General features: G+C 45.4%; 1 protein-coding gene across 1 annotated transcript in view; it reads right to left on the reverse strand.

Moving 5' to 3' along the window:
• The window catches only part of LOC135237589 (zinc finger protein 385A-like), a 50,519-nt gene that overhangs the window by 18,904 nt on the left and 9,795 nt on the right, over positions 1-21,820 (reverse strand). The window contains exon 3 of the mRNA XM_064304874.1: positions 10,830-11,001. Coding sequence (XP_064160944.1) covers positions 10,830-11,001 — 172 coding nt within the window. The remainder of the gene's footprint in view (positions 1-10,829; positions 11,002-21,820) is intronic.

The raw sequence follows: 21,820 nt of genomic DNA on the forward strand, positions 1-21,820 counted from the left end.
TGATAGAAAACACTGGTGACGCCTGAGCCTCCAACCACAGAAGAAGACGAAGATGGAAACTGGCTGCTGAAATAAACAGATGAAGGTCCTCCTCTCATTCTTCAGCCTGCTTTTTTCCACAGAGCCTCAGTAGGCCAGTCTTAAACAGCATGTGGGCAGTAGGCCAGTCTTAAATAGCGGTTGGGCAGTAGGCCAGTCTTAAATAGCGGTTGGGCAGTAGGCTGGTCTTAAACAGCGTGTGGGCAGTAGGCTGGTCTTAAGCAGCACATGGGCAGTAGGCCGGTCTTAAACAGCGTGTGGGCAGTAGTCTAGTCTTAAACAGCGTGTGGGCAGTAGTCTAGTCTTAAACAGCGTGTGGGCAGTAGTCTAGTCTTAAACAGCATATGGGCAGTAGGCCAGTGTTAGGCAGCGTGTGGGCAGTAGTCTAGTCTTAAACAGCGTGTGGGCAGTAGGCCGGTCTTAAACAGCGTGTGGGCAGTAGTCTAGTCTTAAACAGTGTGTGGGCAGTAGGCCGGTCTTAAACAGCGTGTGGGCAGTAGGCCAGTATTAAACAGTGTGTGGGCAGTAGGCTGGTCTTAAGCAGCACATGGGCAGTAGGCCAGTATTAAACAGCATGTGGGCAGTAGTCTAGTCTTAAACAGTGTGTGGGCAGTAGGCTGGTCTTAAACAGCATATGGACAGTAGGCCGGTCTTAAACAGCGTGTGGGCAGTAGTCTAGTCTTAAACAGTGTGTGGGCAGTAGGCCGGTCTTAAACAGCGTGTGGGCAGTAGGCCAGTATTAAACAGTGTGTGGGCAGTAGGCTGGTCTTAAGCAGCACATGGGCAGTAGGCCAGTATTAAACAGCATGTGGGCAGTAGTCTAGTCTTAAACAGTGTGTGGGCAGTAGGCTGGTCTTAAACAGCATATGGGCAGTAGGCCGGTCTTAAACAGCATGTGGGCAGTAGCCAGTCATAAACAGCACGTGGGCAGTTAGCAGGTCTTAAACAGTATGTGGGCAGTATGCCAGTCTTAAACAGCGTGTGGGCAGTAGTCCAGTCTTAAGCAGCACATGGGCAGTAGTGCAGTCTTAATCAATGTGTGGGCAGTATGCCAGTCTTAAACAGCATGTGGGCAGTATCCCAGTCTTAAACAGTGTGTGGGCAGTAGGCCAGTCTTAAACAGCGTGTGGGCAGTAGGTTGGTCTTAAACAGCGTTGGGGCAGTAGGCCGGACTTAAACAGGGTGTGGGCAGTAGGCCAGTCTTAAACAGCATGTGGGCAGTAGGCCGGACTTAAACAGGGTGTGGGCAGTAGGCCAGTTTTAGTGGTCTCTACTAGTCATACAGGTTGGGACAGTTCCCAGCCCGTCTTCCGCGTAGCCCATAGCAATCTGGCAGGTCTCAAACTGCAGCTGCTCAGTCTTGGTCCTGCCATACTGTCATTTTCAAGCCGGACGTGCATATATCAGAAACATTCCGATCTCTCCTTCACCCCTTTTTTAAATACACACCGAGCTGAGTTTCTTTCAAAGTGGTGCACTGTGTGGCAGGGTGAACTACACCCTCCGGCTAAACTCTAATCCAGAAACCCCCTGTGATTCTTTTCTTAGTAGCCAAATTCTCCAGGCTAACTGAAACTGTGCAGTTGAGTGTATCTGTTTCTAAACAGACCAGAAGAGAGTGCAGGCTTAGCTCGTTGTTGGCACCTTTTTTCCACATCGGGAACCTTCTCTTTGAGCCATTACAACTTTGATTACCTCTGACAACCTGTGAATCAATCAATCAATTCCTGAATCATTCAACAAACAGTCTAGTTGGGCCTAAATCTGGGCTCTCTATAGCACAGGTGTTGGACTCCAGTCGTGGAGGGCCACAGCCACTGATTGGCTGAAGAATGCACGCACCTTGTTCTCAAGGACATACCTGGCAGTTGACTGAAAGAAAACCACAAAAACCTGCAGACACTGTGGCCCCCTGGGAACTTACTTTGACACTCCTGGTCTAAAGGAACATCCACATGTTTCCCTGAAAGTACACACAATGAATTTACATAATTTGGCCTGTAGAGGGCAGCTCATCAGTAAAAGTGGATTCCAACTGGACATGCGCTAACAGGTCATTGCTATTGCAGAACTGCAGTTACTGTACCTGGTCCGAGTCTCATTTTAGGACAGTCTACACCCCCACACCCCTCTACCGTGCTATCAGCATTACAGCACAGTGTAACAGCAGTGGTTGTTTGTACAATGTTTGGGGATCCTGTGCGTGTAACAGCACACATCGCCCACCCCCGTAACACAGCTTCATAAGGCAGAATCTGTCGCTGCAGGCACCACCTTTTTACTAGAATGCACTCCTGCTTTTTTTTTTCCGCGGTTCATTTCCTGGGAGGGGTCATCAAAGGTTAAGCTGTTCAAGTGACGCCAATAACACATTACAGTCACTGAATCAACAGCACGCCTTGGAGTGCTAAGCTAATTAAGATGCATAACATATTACCGCTCTCATCATTATTCCAAACAGCACCCAGCCGAAACACTCTTATAATCATGTTGTGGACCACACTGTGACCTTACAAGGCCTTGAGCGTTTCTCTATGCTGCAGTATCACAACAGAATAAAACTCTGACTTCACAAGGTATTTCAGGTATAGTCCAGAAGGTCAGCCATCAAATCAATACTTCAGGATTTGCCTTTTGGGTTTTTTGACAGTTTGCAGTGGAGAAATGTGTAGAATAAGGTTGGTTAGACAGTCAATGACGCCATGTGACAAGACAACAGATTGTTTTCACTTCAAACTGCGTCTGATTTAGCATTACAGTTCAGGCCTGTTGTGTGTGTGTGTGTGTGTGGCAAACTGCTTTAAAGCAGCATGATGTTGATATGATTTCTGAGATGGTATATAACAAGAAGTATCTGGGTTGTTCTTTGAAACAGGAAACTATTTGGATAGACGCATACAATAACATTTACCAACCAGCCTTAAAAAGCCATTTACATGGTGTTTGCAGTATGTCCAACATAACGTGTACAGTACATCAAACTGAACACTCAACTCAACATTGATCCAAAGAAAGTTACATGGATAGATGAATGCTGTTAGGAAATTTTCTGATAACTTGTTAAGGATGACAATAAAGATAATATAGCAGTGATTAACAGTGCAAAGAAATACAACTCGTAAACCCAACCACTTACTCTCCAAAGACCAAAGAGATGTTTCTTTACCCAGAGAACCTGATGCTTAACTACCAGGTAATGATAATAGCACTGTTATCACGTTAATCATTATATTATTATTATTAGTTCTGGGACGTGTCAGTTGTCATTCTGCATTATCTAATGTGACATTTTGACTCCGCGCCTTACAAAGAACTATTTGGAGTGTACATCTTTTTTTCCTTGCAATAACAGTGCAGAGAGCACCTTGTTTTCCAAAGACAAGGGAAACAATCCCGAATTATAACATTACTGCATCACAGACTAATAAAAAATGTTTTAAAAAATCCTCCTGAGCCAGGACAAAATTTGATGAAGCCCCAAGCCCCGCCTCACCCTGCCCCCACCCAGCCAAGCACACTCTGCAGCCGCAGTGATTGACAGGGACTGAAACACACGGTCCCTGCTGTGCAACCACACGTCTGATTGATTATGAAGCAGTGTGGCCACACAGTCTGACGCACACTGCACACACCACCACATCCAGCATCACAGGAATGCCCATTCACTACAGTTTCAACACCACAGGACAAACGCCATGGATTTTAATGCTTAATGCAGCATCAAACGAGCAGCGCACAAGCTGTGGGTTTGTGTTTCTGACTAATGTCTGCTCCAGCGCCTCAATGCCTTTTTGATGAGCCTTGAATTACCAAATGTCTGTCCTGAACAAAAATACCAACAACAAAAAATTTAAATCAGTGAAGATGCTGTCTCTGACAATCCACAGCCATAAAAAACACATTAAACGTGTGTTATTGTCATTCACTAATATGCCTCTTCTTCAAAATTTAGGGAAGATACATGCACAGAAAACAGTAACACCAATCAACAACCATATATTTTAAATATATGACGCAGATTGCAACATAATTACATTTTAGGCATTTAACTGCCTTGCCCAGAATGACTTCCACTGCTTTCATTTTCGCATTTTCCGTTGCCATGCAGACTCAACTGAAATCTGATAAATGACAACGCTTGAGCCCTCAGGCTGAAAGAATTACAGTTATTCTCATTTCACAAAGAGCAGCCACGAGACTGAAAAGCTAACAGAAGGCCTAGATTAATAATGTAATTTAATTCAATTCAACTTTATTTGTGTAGCGCTGTTTACAGAGACGCTGTCACAAAGACAGATTGCTAATAAATAAAAAGAAGGCCTGAACCCCCAAAAAGTGAGCAATTGAGGTTAAAAAAAAACTTATTCCCAGTGGGAATAAATCTTGGGGGGAACAGTAAAGTGACTAGTGCTAATTCAACTCTAACAGTGTTAAACCAACTATAACAGTGCTAATACAACTCTAATAGTGCTAATTCAACTTTAACAGTGCTAATTCAACTCTCACAGTGTTAATTCAACTTTAACAGTGCTAATTTGACTCTAACAGTGCTAATGCAACTCTAACAGTGCTAATGCAACTCTAACAGTGCTAATGCAACTCTAACAGTGCTAATTCAACTATAACAGTGCTGGTTCAATTCTAACAGTGTTAATTCAACTCGAACAGTGTTAATTTAACTCTAACAGTGTTACTTCAACTATAACAGCGTTACTTCAACTATAATGGTGCTAATTCAACTCGAACAGTCTTATTTCAGCTATTACAGGGCTAATTCAACTCTAACAGTGCCAATTGAACTCTAACAATGCTAATTAAATTATAACAGTGTCAATTCAACTCTGGCCCAACTCTGGCCCAAGCAGAGAGATGTGTAGTAATATGTGTAGAACCTAAAGTAACACGTTGAGCCAGAGAATTAATCTACACCAGGAAATGACCTCACTGTGGTTCACGCTGCTAGCTGACCCACAGTCGCAAGCACAAGGCCTCTCGGACAGAAATTTCTTGGCTGGCTAATTCCCGATGACATCACCTGTTCTGATCGGAATTCAGCACTGAAAAATGTCCATACAATAGCCCTACAGGCCTCCTCCCAGCAAGCCTGCTTTACCTACACCCCCCTGTAGGGGGACAAGCAGCCCCTCCCTGTCCCAGGCCAAACTCCCATCCTCTCCCTTGAACCCAGAGATGCTGGATGGTTACTCCATTCCTCTGACATCATTTCACCTCGTAGCCCCACCCACCCCCTTTCCCAACTGCTGTACAGCAGCCAGCAGCATTGGCTTTCTGACCCCTGACCCTGTGCAGCTGTCTGAGTTCTGCTGTGCCTTTCTGAACCCTGACCCTCATGTTTGGACAATACATCTGAACAGCACATAAGAGTTTGGCCAGACCGTGAATGGTTTAAGCTCCCAGACCAGAGATACAGATAGATATCAACACAAGACATGTTGAAATCAGACCTCTGAACCCTCAGAGTTTCCCCCACGCTGAGCGTGCACAGTGGTGTCGAGGCTGAGATAGAGCAGAGCTCTGTAGACACCACCCTGACAGGGAGGCTTGGTTTTTAACAAGAATCATAAATCTAAAGAAAGCACGAACGTGAGAATGCTAACCGCTAGGCCTGAGAAACACTGCCCTCAGCACGCGTTAACCACACTAACTTGCTAACACACTAACACACTAACACACTAACACACTAACACACTAACACGCTAACAGGGCATCGCGAAAGGGCCCAGAGTCAGTAACAATATGCTGCTCACCTCCCTAACTGATCACACACACTGTTAGCCTTCAGATAAACACTCACTCACACACACACTGCTAGCCTTCAGATAAACCCACACTCACTCACACACACACGCACACACACTGTTAGCCTTCAGATAAACACACACTCACTCACACACACACACACACATGCACACACACTGCTAGCCTTCAGATAAACACACACTCACTCACACACACGCACACACACACGCACACACACACACACGCACACACACACTCACACACACACGCACACACACTGTTAGCCTTCAGATAAACACACACTCACTCACACTCACTCACACACACACACACACACACACACACTCACACACACTCACACACACACGCACACACACTGCTAGCCTTCAGATAAACACACACTCACTCACACACACACGCACACACACTGCTAGCCTTCAGATAAACACACACTCACTCACACACACTCACACACACACTCACACACACACGCACACACACTGTTAGCCTTCAGATAAACAGTCACTCACACACACACACATACACACTCACTCACTCACTCACTCACTCACACATGCGCACATACGCACACACGCACGCACACTCACACACACACTGTTAGCCTTCAGATAAACACACGCACACGCACACACATGCACGCACACACACACACACACATACATTCACACACGCACACTCACACTCACACACACACACACAGTTAGCCTTCAGATAATCACACACACACACGCACACACATGCACACACACACTGTTAGCCTTCAGATAAACGCACACACATGCACGCACACACACACACACACACACATTCACATTCACACACGCACACTCACACTCACACACACACACAGTTAGCCTTCAGATACTCACACACACACGCATGCACACACACACACACACACGCACGCACACTCACACACACACTGTTAGCCTTCAGATAAACACACACACGCACACACATGCACACACACACACACACACACACTGTTAGCCTTCAGATAAACACACACACACACACACACACACACACACACACACACATTCACACATGCACACTCACACACACACACTGTTAGCCTTCAGATAAACACACACTCACACACACGCACATACATGCACACACACACACACACACACACACACACACACACACACAAACACATGCACACACACACACACACGCACACAAGCACACACACACACACACCCATGCACACGCACGCACACTCTTTCCTTCCCAGGCTCCAATACACATGCACACACTTGTGCACACATACACACAGCCCAATCCAAATCACCATTCCCTTCTCCCCCTGTTTTCTTATCTCATTATCTCTCTTTTTCTCTTTCACCCTCTCTCTCCACTCATTCACCCTCAGCTTAGTTTCTTGGACAATCTCTCCCCTGATAAAATAAACGTAAGACCCAGCTGTCAGAGCCTACTGCCTGTGATTTCTCTGACAGGTTCTTGGGTCAGACTAGTCAGGAGATGAGGGAGGAACGTGTTCTGGATCTCACACAGACCCAAAACCGCTGGCTCAGTCCAAACTCGCACACAGGCCCAAATGCAGAAAATGCGCAGGGTGGGTTTGTGTGCACTCTGCTAGGACAAAAGCAATTTGACTGCATTGCAGTGAATTTTACACGCTGTTCAAAAATGGCTGAAAACCAAATTGCATGCGGCTCGTCCGTCCGAGGCACTTACCCTTAGGAAGGTGGCATTTGTGACCATAGAGTTCTTATAAATCCTAGACCTCTCCAGAGGCAGCTGGGATTATGAGCCTCCACAGGGCAACATAAAACAGTCCATAGATTCACTCAGTAGCTCTGGTCTGACTGACCCTCTGCCCAATCTGGCAGCCCCCTGGCACAGTAACTACCCAGCTCAGCCTGCGGATGCCGAGGCGACTGACTGCATGAATTTTGACGGAAGTCGAAGCAGAAAGACGGGCCTCCAGTTATGTTCCTGACCCCGCAGGAATCTATAAACACTTTTTATTCTGTCAGTGTCTGTCGAGAGCTGCCACATGTCTGCCAAAACTGGATTTCTCTTTCTGTGCAACTTTACTTTTTCCATTTGGTTTCACTTATGGTTCCTTCCTGCTGGTGATTGAATCGTTTCTATTTTGGTTTGCGTTGTGACCCTTCAGTTTTTATATCTCGACCATATGCTCCGCACACACAAACACAAAATTAAAAATGAAAAGCTTTCATTAAAACATGAAATAATGTCCAGGTCAATTTTGTACTTTTTTTCTTGTATTTTTTCTGTTTTGCTGAAATCATTTCAGCCTTAGTTTATTAAATTTTATTTCTTGAAGCTAAATTAGCTCTTTGTTTTTTTGTTTCTTTTTTTCCTTTTCTGATGACTATTGAAATTCTTCTCTCAAATGTAATTCAAATTCTTACATCTTATAATTCTGTTATTAATACTTGTGGCTCAACCTATTTCTCTCAGTAGGCATAAACTAGAACATACAGAATTATTTAAGTATCTGTAACCAGAAATAATGTTTATGAATTGTGACACATTTAGCAGAGCTGAGCTAACAGTTTAACTGCATGTCGTAGGTCAGTTGAAACCACCACTTCTCACAAGTCAAGCAGTGCTCGCGTATGTGTTAAATTTCAGCGTGGCAGCAGTCGCCATGGTAACTACGCGGTGTCTACGAGCAGGTGTTGCGCTGGCCATTATCTGAAGGACCTGCAGCTACCCTCTCCCAGCACAGCAGAGACACGCTGTCTCTCAGACCAGATTAAACAGGGATGCTTTTACAGCACATAACCAGCTGTATTTGTGAATCACCCACAATTCAGTACAACCAGCCATTTTCCAGCAAACCATAAAAATATGTTTTACGGCAGCATTAGCCAGCTCGCCAGCAGACAGCTCCAAGTACTCCTCACAAACAACTACCAATGTGTGAATATGGCCCAGATGTCCATTCATTTTGTGAATAATGCTTGTTAAACAATGGAAGTCACAGCTTTACTGGTTAACAAATGGACACATAGTGAATATATTTGCATTTATATCATCCTCATTCAGATACTGTGTCCTTTTTGTGTGCGGTCTCCATATTGAAGATCTTTTCAACTCTAGTGCTGGATGATAATGCTGAACAATATATTCAGCTTATGGAATTATGTTTTATTGTGTATTCAGTTCAGTGCAATTTTATCTGTAAAGCACTTTTTCCAGAGACACTGTCACAAAAATTCTTCTTAGAAAAACAGCAGATAGAAATTAATTTCAAGAAGTCAATGTTAAGAACTTAATGTTGATGTTCATAAATAAATGATCTGGTAATATCAGATACTTTTAGTCTTATTAATGTCTTCAAAATTGTAAGACTACAGTGCACAGCAATATAAAAAGTGAACCATCATTAGGTAGCCAATGAGCAACTGGGATATTTCTTTATCTAATGAGCACAGCATGAACATGTCATCGGTCATAGTGATTGGCTCAGCTGCTGTAAGCCAACCACAGTCAGAAGGCCGTTGAATCATGGGAAATTAAATGCTGTAAACCAGGTTGAATATGTATTAGAAACACACTCCTTATATGCTAATACCACCACTGTTGTGGAGCCCTACAACCAAGTATGTTCCTAACTACAATGTAAAATCATATAAAAAAGAATTTTGTTTTGAATATGCCTGAAAACTAGAAACTGTCAGTCTGCAATCTGCAGGAATGCACTAGTTTCTAAAGGGTTAATGCATGCCAAATTATTATTTGTATTTGTATTGTGGTCCTTGGTTTGCATATTTAACTTGCATTAGTAGCTTTCAGATGTTGTTGATCTTTACTTGTTTTGCTGGTCTGGAACTGTCCATAGCCAGGTCTGGTACCATTGCTCATATTAATCAGGTGACTTTTACAAAAAAATCACGTGCTCAAAAACCACATGTTGAAAAGGTAACCTGTGCTATTTCAACATTTTGTTTTCACACGTGAAAATTGTAGTTAACATTAGAAAAAGTCAGTCACAGGTGAAAGGGTAGAATTTCACATGATTTCATGTCACGTTTTGTTTTTCACATGTGGAAATTTTCATTCACATGTGACTAAAGTTAAAAAAGAGTTCACGTGACATTTTCTTTTCACACATTAATATTTTAATTCATACGAGAAAATGTTAAATTCACATGTGAAATTGTGACTTTCACATGTGGAGAGGCAAATGTCACGTGATTTTTTCGTAAGGGGATCTCGCTTATGTTCTACAGTAAATCACATTGTCTCTTAAATGACTGTAGTGAAGTAAAGCATAATGTACGGTGATAGTGGATCTGCTAATGAAAGCCTGGAAGCATAGCAAACTGCAGTGAAACACACAGAAGGGAGTTCAGGCGTTTTGCGCAGGGCGTTGGGTTACCGCACGCAATGCGCAGGGCGTTGGGTTACCACACGCGATGCGCAGGGCGTTGGGTTACCGCACGCGATGCGCAGGGCGTTGGGTTACCGCACGCGATGTGCAGGGCGTTGGGTTACCGCACGCGATGTGCAGGGCGTTGGGTTACCGCACGAGATGCGCAGGGCGTTGGGTTACCGCACGCGATGCGCAGGGCGTTGGGTTACCGCACGCGAAGGGCAGGGCGTTGGGTTACCGCACGCGATGCGCAGGGCGTTGGGTTACCGCACGCGATGCGCAGGGCGTTGGGTTACCGCACGCGATGCGCAGGGCGTTGGGTTACCGCACGCGATGCGCAGGGCGTTGGGTTACCGCATGCGAAGGGCAGGGCGCTGGGTTACCGCACGCGATGCGCAGGGCGTTGGGTTACCGCACGCGATGCGCAGGGCGTTGGGTTACCGCACGTGAAGGGCAGGGCATTGGGTTATCGCACGCGATGCGCAGGGCGTTGGGTCACCACACGCGATGCGCAGGGCGTTGGGTTACCGCACGCGATGCACAGGGCATTGGGTTACCGCACACGATGCGCAGGGCGTTGGGTTACCGCACGCGATGCACAGGGTGCGGTCACGGTCACGGTCGCTCTCACCTGGCTTGCCCGGGTCAGGGTCAGGGGTCACCGGCAGGGGTCCCGCGGGAGAGGGAGAGGCCGTGGGCGCAGGGGGGGGCTTGTCGCCATCTTGGGGGCGGGTCTTGGAGGTCTCGATGCCCTTTACCCTCCGGGCGTGGCGGTTGCCCTTGTAGTGGGCCTCTGCCTGGCTCTGTCAGAGAGGGAGGGAGAGACCCGTCAATCAACCGGGTGGGCGGGCACACCAAACAACAGCAATAAAAACATAACCAGCCAACACTCTCATAGAGTCAAAAGACAACTTTGTACATTATACACCATGGATTTTTGTTTTACGTTGTTTTATGTTTAACAGCACCAACAACACCATAGACCCACAGACTCTGTGTCTGACTATGTCCTCTATTATGTTATGTGTATTATGTATTGATATCTTTTCAAATTCTTTTCATCTCTTGTTATATAGCACCATTTTTGTCCCAGACAAATTTTCCCTCAGGGATAGCAGTTTGTTTTATCACAATGCAGGAGTTTATGTATGGAAATGCTTTGGCCAGCTTGCTGTTGTCAGGGTAATTCTGGATTAGCACATGAAAGTTTCACAACCTCACTAGTTCATAAAATTCAAACGATCTCAACGGACTAACCGGCCACAGATCTGAGCCTCCCAAATGCATTCAAATCCCAGTTCCAATCACATTCACCAAACGCAGCCAGTCCATCTTCATTTTCAAACTTACACGTGAATAAAATAACAAAAAATGAAAATGAATAATAACAACAAGCAGAGGGTGGTGCAGTCAGAAGGTCTCACAGCTAATTAGAGTAATTAGTGAAGTGCTGTGGGGGGCTTTCTCAATTAGTGTCTGAAGAAATATCAGCTAAGATATTACTGATATTTTCCCTTTGAATATTGTGACCATTTTTATTTATCCTGTACTAAGCATCCAAAAGTACACAGTAAAATGTTCAGTGTTAACTCGGAATACATATGGTCCCATGTGGACTCACGTCGCTCTGTTAGAGTCGAATTAATGCTGGATATTTTACCCGAGGGGTGATAAAAATGGAACCGCTGATAAAAAGTCACGTGACAGAGGGTCAGGCCGCCATTTGCAGACCCTGCCGGCTGCAGGGGAGGATGACATCACTCCTCCACGGGAAAGTCAGCCGGCTCAAGTTCAGCTGAAGGGGTGGAAAGCGCTGTGCCTCAGGCTCAGAGCCAGGAGAGCCCCTAAACCCAGCACTGGGCTCAGCGCTATATGAGTCAATATGAGGCCTCCCAGCTTTACCAATGACTAGTAAGCTACCTTTCCTATTCTATGAAGGGGCCCAGACCACGCCAGGAGAATGTGCTCCACTACAGAACCACCAGAACTCTGCACTTATGGGTTAATTCATTATTAGCCATTTGTACATGTCCAAGGCACATCAATGACAAATTTCATGGTTTAGACATGCAATTTGGAACATGCTGAGAACCACACCATTCAGTAGCCACTGCACTGTGCCTGTAGTGGGTTCCCATACACACACACACACACACAGACAGACACACACACGCGCGCACACACACACACACACACACAGACAGACACACGCACACACACACACACACACAAACTGCAGCCTCGGACCAAAGCTGAGATCAGGCTGCATATGTGACATCCAGCAGGGTCAGGTGACCCCAGGTGACCCTGGGTGACCCCGGACAGACCAGGTCAGGTGTTCCAGCTCTTCTGCTCGCATCATAGCTTTGATCTGATTACCAGAACACGAGCAGAGCAGCATCCCAGCACAGAAACCCGCTGCCACCTTTCTTTCATCTTTCTACAGAAGGTATGACTAATTATCATCACAGGAGGGATCGGGATGAAAGCAAATAACTAAGGAGTGACGCACAGTAACTGCACTAAAATGATATATTCATTTTTTACAACTTATGTTGGAAGATTGGAATGTATTTTGCAATCTTGCCTCACACAGCAGTTCTAAGCACTACGTTTTACATCTACGACACAAAACTAATTTCTGTGTCTGTGTACAACCGACAAAGACGTATACATTTTTTTTGTCTGTCAAGTTATTTATCTGTCTGCATCTATCGTACCTGCACATTAGAAATAAAATTGACAGAGAAAAATGTCTCCCCTGGGAGACTACTAAAGACAGCACGACTGGCCCTGAATAACTTTTCCCTCATGCGCTCCAAAAAAGTAAAATAAAGGAAATAAGATCCAGATCCTACAAGAGAGCTGAGGGACTTTGCCCAGACCTGCAGGACTCATTTCCCAGAAGAAGCTCACTTTGTGCGTATTGAGCTGGATATATCAGGAGCTTCACAACAGCGCAAAAATCACATTTTTTGTTACCTTAGCGAGAGGCTGTACCGGGGCTCAGTGCGGGACTCAGACCTTAACGGGGTGTAACTATTTTCTGCAGGAAAATAAATAGTGTGTTCTGGATCGATGCACAGTGCGGTTCAACGGCGATGTGGGAATGGAAGCAGTTGTTGTAGCAACGTTGCCTAATACACACAGGCACCGCTGGTCAGGCTGGTGTTTCTCTTTTAGTGCTGACAGGAAGATGTGAACCGGCATCCGTTTCCATGGTTACAAGCATCTCAATCACCAGGCGGCGGCCTGCTCTGACCCCGCCCCTTGAGCCACGCCTTCTCGTTGACTCCGCCCATTACGAGTGGGCTGCTGGCTTTACTGCCCACCCCAACAGGAAGTCCACGGGGAGACAGAGAGCCGCTCTTCCTGTTCAGGCACTGGCTGTGGAGTGCTGACAATGCTGCCCCACACGGCAGCGTGTGATTGGTCAGGAGTACCACTGGGCGGCGTGCGATTCGTCAGCAGTCCCACAGGGCACCACACGATTGGTTAGGTCATCAGTATGCAGCAGCTGCTAGACGTTCTAAAATATTTCTGAAGATGTTTAAAGTTTGGCTTGTGAATGGTACCTTAAATGTCTGAGCAGACTCCTGTCACATCCCCATACACACACCCTCCACCTTCAGCATCCCCAAAATGTGCTGGAGCAGTGGAGAGAAAGGCACACACTGCTGAAAGTTTTAGGATGCTGAGTCAGCAAAGATCGATAAAACAGGTTCTCTCAGGTCTGAATTACTTCCATTACGAGCCTTCACGATAAGGAGAGACACAGGCTTCTGTGTTTACCTCTAAAATCTGCCAGGAGGAAGGAGGTGATCAAACAAGTTCCAAGAGACAACGGAAACCAGCAGACCCTGCAGCTCTGTGGGGTCCAGGAGGCCTGTGATAAGTTCCACATGGACTTCCTGGTCATTGAAATGTGTGCTTCTGGGCTGACTCTGTCCTCCAGGGAGATCTTTAGCTCAGCCCGATCCCCATCCGATGGCGAGAGACTCTTCGCCCGCCTGCCCAATAATGACCCCATTACCAGTACGGCTCGTTAAGTGGGGGAGGGGGGGATTATCACCTCCCCTCACCACCCAATTTAGCCACTGACAGCCGAGAAGAGCGGCAGAATGAGCCAGGAGCCAAAATGGCGGGAGCCTACAGGGGGGCGGGGGGTACTGTCAGCTGTTTGCTCGGCCTTCCAAGATGTGGTTGGGGGGGGGATTTCCTAAGCAGTGGGGCTGATGGGGGGGGGGGGGGAGGGAACAAGGGACCGAGGAAGGCAGGGAGGGAGGGAGGGAACAAGGGACCGAGGGAAGAAGGGAGGGACTTCCCCAAATCAGGAGGCAGTGGCAGAGACCTCCAGTCAAGTTCTTCCACAGCAAACTCAGCAAATCATTTCTTTCTGGACCTCGTTTTGTGCAAGAGGGCATTGTCATGCTGAAACGGGAAAAGGCCTTCCTCAAACTGTTGCCACGAAGTTGGAAGCGTAAAATTCTCTAGAATGTCATTGTGTGCTTCACTGGCTCAAAGAAGCCTAGCCCAAACCATGAAAGACAGCCCCAGGCCATTATTCCTCCTCCATCCACACTGTACAGTTCGGGCAGACAGTGAAGCGGGATTCATCACTCCAGAGAATGCGTTTCCACTGTTCCAGAGTCCAATGGCAGTGTGCTTTACACCACTCCAGCCGACGCTAGGCATTGCGCATGGTGATCTTAGGCTTGTGTGCAGCTGCTTGGCCATGGACAGCTCTTGTGCTGGCGCTGCTTCGTGCTACACACTCCAGCACTCGTGGGCCCGTCCAGTGAGCCTGTGTGGCTTACCGCTGCACGGCTGAGCTGCTGCAGCTCCCAGACATTTTCACTTCACAATGACAGCACTTACCCTTGACTGGGGCTGTTTTAGCAGGGCAAAATTACTTGCTGGAAAGGTGGCATCCTATGACAGTGCCAGGTTGAAAGTCACTGAGCTCTTCAGTGCGACCCATTCTACTGCATGGCTGTACGCTTGATTTTATGCACCTGCTAGTAACGGGTGTGGCTGAAGTAGCCAAACCCATTCATTTGAAGGGGTGTCCACATACTTCTGGCCATGTAGTGTGTGTTGTATTGAGTCTCCATTCATCTGGCTGCTGTTGGGACGTTGGTCTCCCTCTCTCTCTCTCTGCATTCTTAAACGTTTCATTTGTAATGGTCAGGCAGTGCTTATGATTTTTGTTTGCTGAGACTTTAAAAGGAAGAATGGCTGAGATGTACTGACTGGGTATTGCAACTGAGGTTTACCCACTGCTGGTGTAAAATAAATAAAGACATTGAACAATAAAGAGCTTTCATAAATTTGAAATCTCTCTGTATCTCTCTCACTTTCTTTCTTTCTCTCTCAGTTGCCCTCTCTCTCTCTCTCTCTCTCTCTCTCTCTCTCTCTGCGTAACCCCCCCCCCTCTCTCTCTGAGCCTGAGAGGTTGAGTATGGAAAAAGGAACTGCAAACGGAGGAGGATTACGCACTCAGGGCACGGAGGCAGGAAGTTGACAGGAAGGGGGATTAGGAGGAACAGAACAGGCAGAAGCCAGTGCTGTGAGCTGTCAATCGCAGCTCCTGATAAACCGCACGCAGAGAGCACACTGAGCTTTTAAGGCCTGTTTCTCAAAGAACAAATGCTTCAAAAGTCTAAAAACTGCACCAATTTGCAGGGATATGATGATAAGCCAGAATAACGGATGATGGACATCCTTCAGCTCCATCTCAGAGCCCCATTTCTAACAATAAAATATCTAACCGATCTTTGCGGTGCGCTGTTCTTTGCCGTGGGAAACACGTGCACTTTGATTGACAGGTGTGTATGATGTTAACCATGAGGTCACTGTTATCATTCCCTGTGGAAATAAGCCTTCAGAAAATAGATGGGCAGGAGGGAGAGGGGAGGAAGAAGAGATGAAGAAAGAGGGGTTGGTGGAGAGTGCAATTCAATTCAAGTGATGTTTTTGCACACATTTTTAGAAGAAAAGCACTCTTTGATGTTTTATCCGAGCCCTGAACAAAAGGCTGAACCAGAGGAAACTGCTCTGAACGCAGATGCCAGCAGCGAACAGCCAATGGGAGAGGAGGGGAGAGGGGGAGGGGAGAGAGAGGGGAGGGTAGAGAGAGCGGGGGAGAAAAGGCAAGAAGGACAGAAAGGTGGAGAGGGAAGCAAATCAAGAAAAGTAGAGAAATACTAGGGTGAGGAGAGAGAGGGAGAGACAGGGAGGCCCAGTGGCATAAGGCTCCTCCCACTACCAGGCTCCTCCTACAACCAGGCCCCTCCCTCTACCAGTACCCAATCACAGAGCTCCCTGCCCAGGTGTCAGAGGAACACTTCACTGAATCCAACTCTTTATCAGTGTCTGAATATTTTACTGGGCGACTACGCGGTCGAGGCACCCGTAGATTCCATGAGGGTTAGCGGTTAGCGGTTAGCGGTTAGCGGTACATGCTGTTTGGTGGGAAAATAGCCTGAGGATGGCGTACTCAGGAGGAGTGCGAGGACCCAGGGGGGCGTACACCCAAAATTCTTATGTTGGAGGTTTACCACAGAGACAGAGATAGCCGTTGCCATGTCAACACCCAACGTCCGTGCTAGGTTTAACAAAATCAGGCTACCGCCAAAATAATCAAAAGCAAAAAATGCATCAAAGCCCAAAGATTGAATTGGTGTGGTTTCAGGAGAGGGGCTAGACACAGACGTGCTCATCAGTGACAGGTGTCATTACACGAGTTTAGCTTGGACTGTTTCCGCTCTTTTAGCACCTCCCATCAGCAAGACATAGACACGCCTCCCCTCTGATCGGCGCTAGCTCCCTCCTGTAGCACTGGGGGCTTTTACGATCAGCGGTCAGCATGTGAATGTGGGTGGCACAGCGCTGTTCTTTAAATAAATGAAAAGGAATGAAATAAAAAATAAATGAAATAAACTGAAATTCGGAGTCTTGGTGCACAGTGCTGTTCAGGCATTCCACCCCAGCAGGTGCTCAGTGTGACCTGAAGCGCGTGATCCCGCTGATCTTTCCCTCTTTTAATATTTCCCTCCGTTTGTTCATACGGTAGCTCAGAGAGGGTGGGGCTAATTTAGAATCAGGCAGAGCTGGAATATCCGGGGGAAGGGGGGGGGGGGGCAAGGGGGAGTTGGGCAGCCATGCAGTGGGGAAGGGGGGGGGGTCCTGAGGAGGAGCGTTAAAATAGAATGCCCCCCCTCCCCCCAGGACAGAGCTAAGCTCACTCTGGAGGCATTACATTACAGGCATTTGGCAGACGCTCTTATCCAGAGCGACGTACAACAAAGGCTCTACTACATCTCCACTTTCTTCAAAGGTTTTTAAAAAAGCAAGAAAAAGATTTAGTATCAGCTGCAGATCTAAGCAGGATGTTTGGCTGTCTGTCTCGATTTCGGGTAAATGGGGGGACCTACACGGGCTCTTTCTCTCTTTATTAAATACCCCCCTGTAGGCGGTGAGCCTCTTCCTCTTCAGTTACTCTGGTATGTGTGGATATATGGCCACACAGATCCCCACTCTCTCCCACCCATGGCTATGTTCACTTACAGTACACAGCCCTGAGGGACAGTCCAACGTGCTTTACATTTCTTTGGCTAAATCCCTGCGGTTTAACTTATTACTCTGACTAAATTTACCACTTCCCCTAATCGGCTGACAATATTTACATTATTCTTACACAGGGAACTGCAGCTAGTTTAACTAATTACTATATCCACACTTAACGAGATGATTATGTAAGTGTAAATCGATCGAGCTTTTGAATGGACTGAGAGGATCGATACAGTCAGTAAGCGTTTGATACAGTCAGTAAGCGTTTGAGAATGAACCCAAAGTAAGTTCTTCATTGTCAGCGACTGTCTGACACCAAATCAACGCCCAAAATCTACAGAGGGTGCTCAGGGACCCCAAAATCCGGCTCGGCGGCGGCCTGAGTTAATTCAGCTCAAACAGAGTATGTGTGAGTCCAACACGGACCATGTGTACTCTGTAAGAGTTGATTTAGCACTGAAAGCTTTAAAATGATTTAGCAGAAGAACATTTCCAAGCACACGGGGCATGTAGCCTGTGGGGAGGGCTATGGGGGGGTCACGGGCGAGACTTAATAAAGGCACACGCAGCTGACCCCAAAGCCAGACAAACTAAACTCAGAACATATTTTTTCATGACTACTTAAACTAGAGAATCTATACTTGTCAGAATGGAAGGCAAAGGGTTTGTCTAATTACCCGTGGATTTGAGTCCAGTGCTGCTATGGCCAGAAAAACAATGCAATCACAAAATGAATTCGAGAATAATTACCTGCTCCTACTGGTATTGATTAGCCTGCTAATTAATTGCTTAATCATTTTGCTTCCTCTGTTTAGAACTCAACTGCAGCCACTGGAAAATGACCAGAGGACCAGGTGAGTCAAATTAACTGTCCAATCAGCTGCTTTAATTGCTCAATTAAGTGCTGGGGAAGAGTGAAAGGCAGACCCTGCAGCTCTCCAGCACCAGGAGAGAGAGAGAGAGAGAGAGAGAATTCCTCAAAAACATTTCTAATGCTGACATTTTAATTTTTGTTGAAACTTGGTGCCGAGAAGATACCGTCACCCACTGCCCCTCAGGTTATGGGGAAATTATAGTGCCCTCTATAAAATTAAAAACAGTGCGACATGGCAGAGACTCCGGAGGGATACTGGTGTGGTACAAAGCGGAACTGGCTAAATTCATCACAGTAACCAAAAAAGAACAATCCCACTTATGGTTAAAATTGAACAAAGAAATTGCAGATTGGGAAAAAGATATATTCCTGTGTGCAGCTTACGCTGCCCCACATGAATCCCCCTATTATAATGAGGAATTCTTCAACGCTCTGCATACAGAAATATGCCATTTCCAGGCCCAGGGAAATGTGCTACTGTGTGGCGACCTTAACGCCAGAACAGGAACAGAACCCGACTGTATCGATCCCCAAGGAAACAATCATATATTTGGAAACACCCCTTTGTACATTACACCAACCACTACAAAAAGAAATAATCCGGACAATATAATAAATAAGAATGGTAGGGAGTTAGTGCATCTCTGTCAAGCCTTAGGCCTGTACATCCTTAATGGCAGGATCAGAGGGACTCTTTAGGAAGGTTCACATATTGCTCAGCTCTTGGGACTAGTGTTGTGGACTATGCTGTCACTGACATGGACCCTTCCTCCTTTAGTGCATTCACTGTCAGGCAACAAACCCCCCTTTCAGACCATAATCAAATAAGTGTATTTCTGAAAAGATTTGGACAATCCAGAAACTCAAACACACAGCCCTGTAAGCTGTATAAACTTAATAAATCGTACAGATGGGCTGAAACAAGCACAGATGAATTCACAAAAGCAATGAGATCAGCTGAATTAACTAACTCTATTAACACGTTCATCAATACTCCTTACCAAAATAACAGAGAAGGCTTAAATCTGGCTGTTACTAATATCAATTATATTTTCCAGAAAACAGCAAATAAAGCTAAACTAAAAGTTCATAATAAAAGGAAGCTGAACAAAAATGAAAATTGGTTTGATATTGAATGCAAAAATATTCGAAAAACCTAAGAAAATTATCAAACCAAAAACATAACCAACCATACAACTCTGATTTACGCCTCAGGTATTGTCAAACTCTTAAAGAATATAAAAACACCCTAAAACAGAAAAAACAAAAATACATAAATAAAACTCTGAATGATATTGAAGAATCAGTTAATCAAAACCAGTTTTGGGATTTGTGGAACAATTTAAGCACAGAAAAGCAACACGAATTAGCCATTAGTGATGGAGCCATTTGGAAACAATATTTTGAAAATCTATACTGTGAAATCAGTCAAAAAACACACCATACAATGATTAATGAACAACTAAACAAATTGGAATCAACCATCAAGGATAATCAAAATCCATTGGATAAACCAATTTCCCACAAAGAACTGATCGAAAAGCTCCAGTCTCTAAAATCAAGAAAATCATGTGGTCTTGATGGAATTAGAAATGAAATGCTCAAAAATAGCACCCCAGAAATGCATGACGCTCTGCTTAAATTGTTCAACCAAGTACTTAGTTCAGGATGCTTTCCTGACATTTGGAACAGGGGGCTTATATCCCCAATTTATAAAAGTGGAGACAAATTAGACCCCAATAATTACAGAGGCATTTGTGTAAGCAGTAATCTGGGGAAGGTATTTTGTAGTATCATCAATTCAAGAATTGTAACCTTCCTTAACGAACACAATGTCCTGAGTAAAAGTCAAATTGGATTTCTCCCAAATCATCGTACCACCGATCATATTTACACCCTACACACCCTAATAAATAAACACGTCCACAAAACAAAAATGGAAAAATCTTTGCATGCTTCATTGATTTCAAGAAAGCATTTGACTCGATTTGGCATGACGGATTATACTACAAAATTCTCCAAAGTGGTGTAGGGGGTAAAGTTTATGATATAATTAAATCAATGTACTCAGAAAATAAATGTGGAGTGAAAATTGGCGACCAAAGAACAGAGTTCTTCACACCAAAACAGGGAGTAAGGCAGGGCTGTAGTCTGAGTCCAACACTGTTCAATATTTACATCAATGAGTTAGCGGTGCAGTTGGAACAGTCTACAGCCCCGGGCCTCCTCCTACATGACACGGAAGTAAAATTCTTACTCTATGCAGATGACCTGGTTCTGCTCTCTCCCACTGAAGAAGGGTTACAGCAGAACCTAGCTCTGGTAGAGGATTTCTGTCAGAACTGGGCACTGACAGTAAACTTAAAAAGACAAAAATAATGATCTTCCAGAAAAAGCCAGATGTCAGGAAAACAGGTTCCAGTTTTTCTAGGCAACACCGCCCTAGATCACACTCTAAATTATACGTACCTTGGTCTGACAATTACAGCATCAGGGAGCTTTAACATGGCAGTGAATGCTTTAAAAGAAAAAGCTCGAAGAGCACTCTATGCTATAAAAGAAAACTTCAAAAATTGTTATACCAATTAAAATCTGGTTAAAAATATTTGATAGTGTAATTCAGCCCATTGCACTGTATGGAAGTGAGGTATGGGGTCCACTCAGCCAGCAGAACTATTCCAAATGGGACAAGCATCCAATAGAGACCCTGCATGTAGAATTTTGCAGAAACATCCTACAAGTACAAAGGAAAACACCAAATAATGCATGCAGGGCAGAATTAGGCCATTATCCATTAATGATTCACATCCAAAAAGAGCATTAAAATTCTGGATGCACCTCAATTCAAGTCCTCAAGACACATTGCAATTTAAGGCAATGAAAGCCCAAGAGCTCAGTCATGAAAAGAGTCCCCTCAGTCAGCTGGTAATGAAGCTGACTAACCCATTAACCCAACTAACACAAATCACAGACCAGCTTCATACCAGCACTGCTTACCAACAAATCAAAGTAAACGAAGTAATGAAACAGACCAAAATCTCTTATCTGGAATATTGGGATAATGTAACCAAAACACAAAACAAACTAGATTGCTACCGGACCCTAAAAAGAGACTACAAATTGGCTGAGTATCTCTTCTCTGTCAGAGATACAAAGCAGAGGCAGATCCTGACCAA

This window comes from Anguilla rostrata, chromosome 13, assembly GCF_018555375.3.
Source record: "Anguilla rostrata isolate EN2019 chromosome 13, ASM1855537v3, whole genome shotgun sequence".
Classification (NCBI taxonomy): domain Eukaryota; kingdom Metazoa; phylum Chordata; class Actinopteri; order Anguilliformes; family Anguillidae; genus Anguilla; species Anguilla rostrata.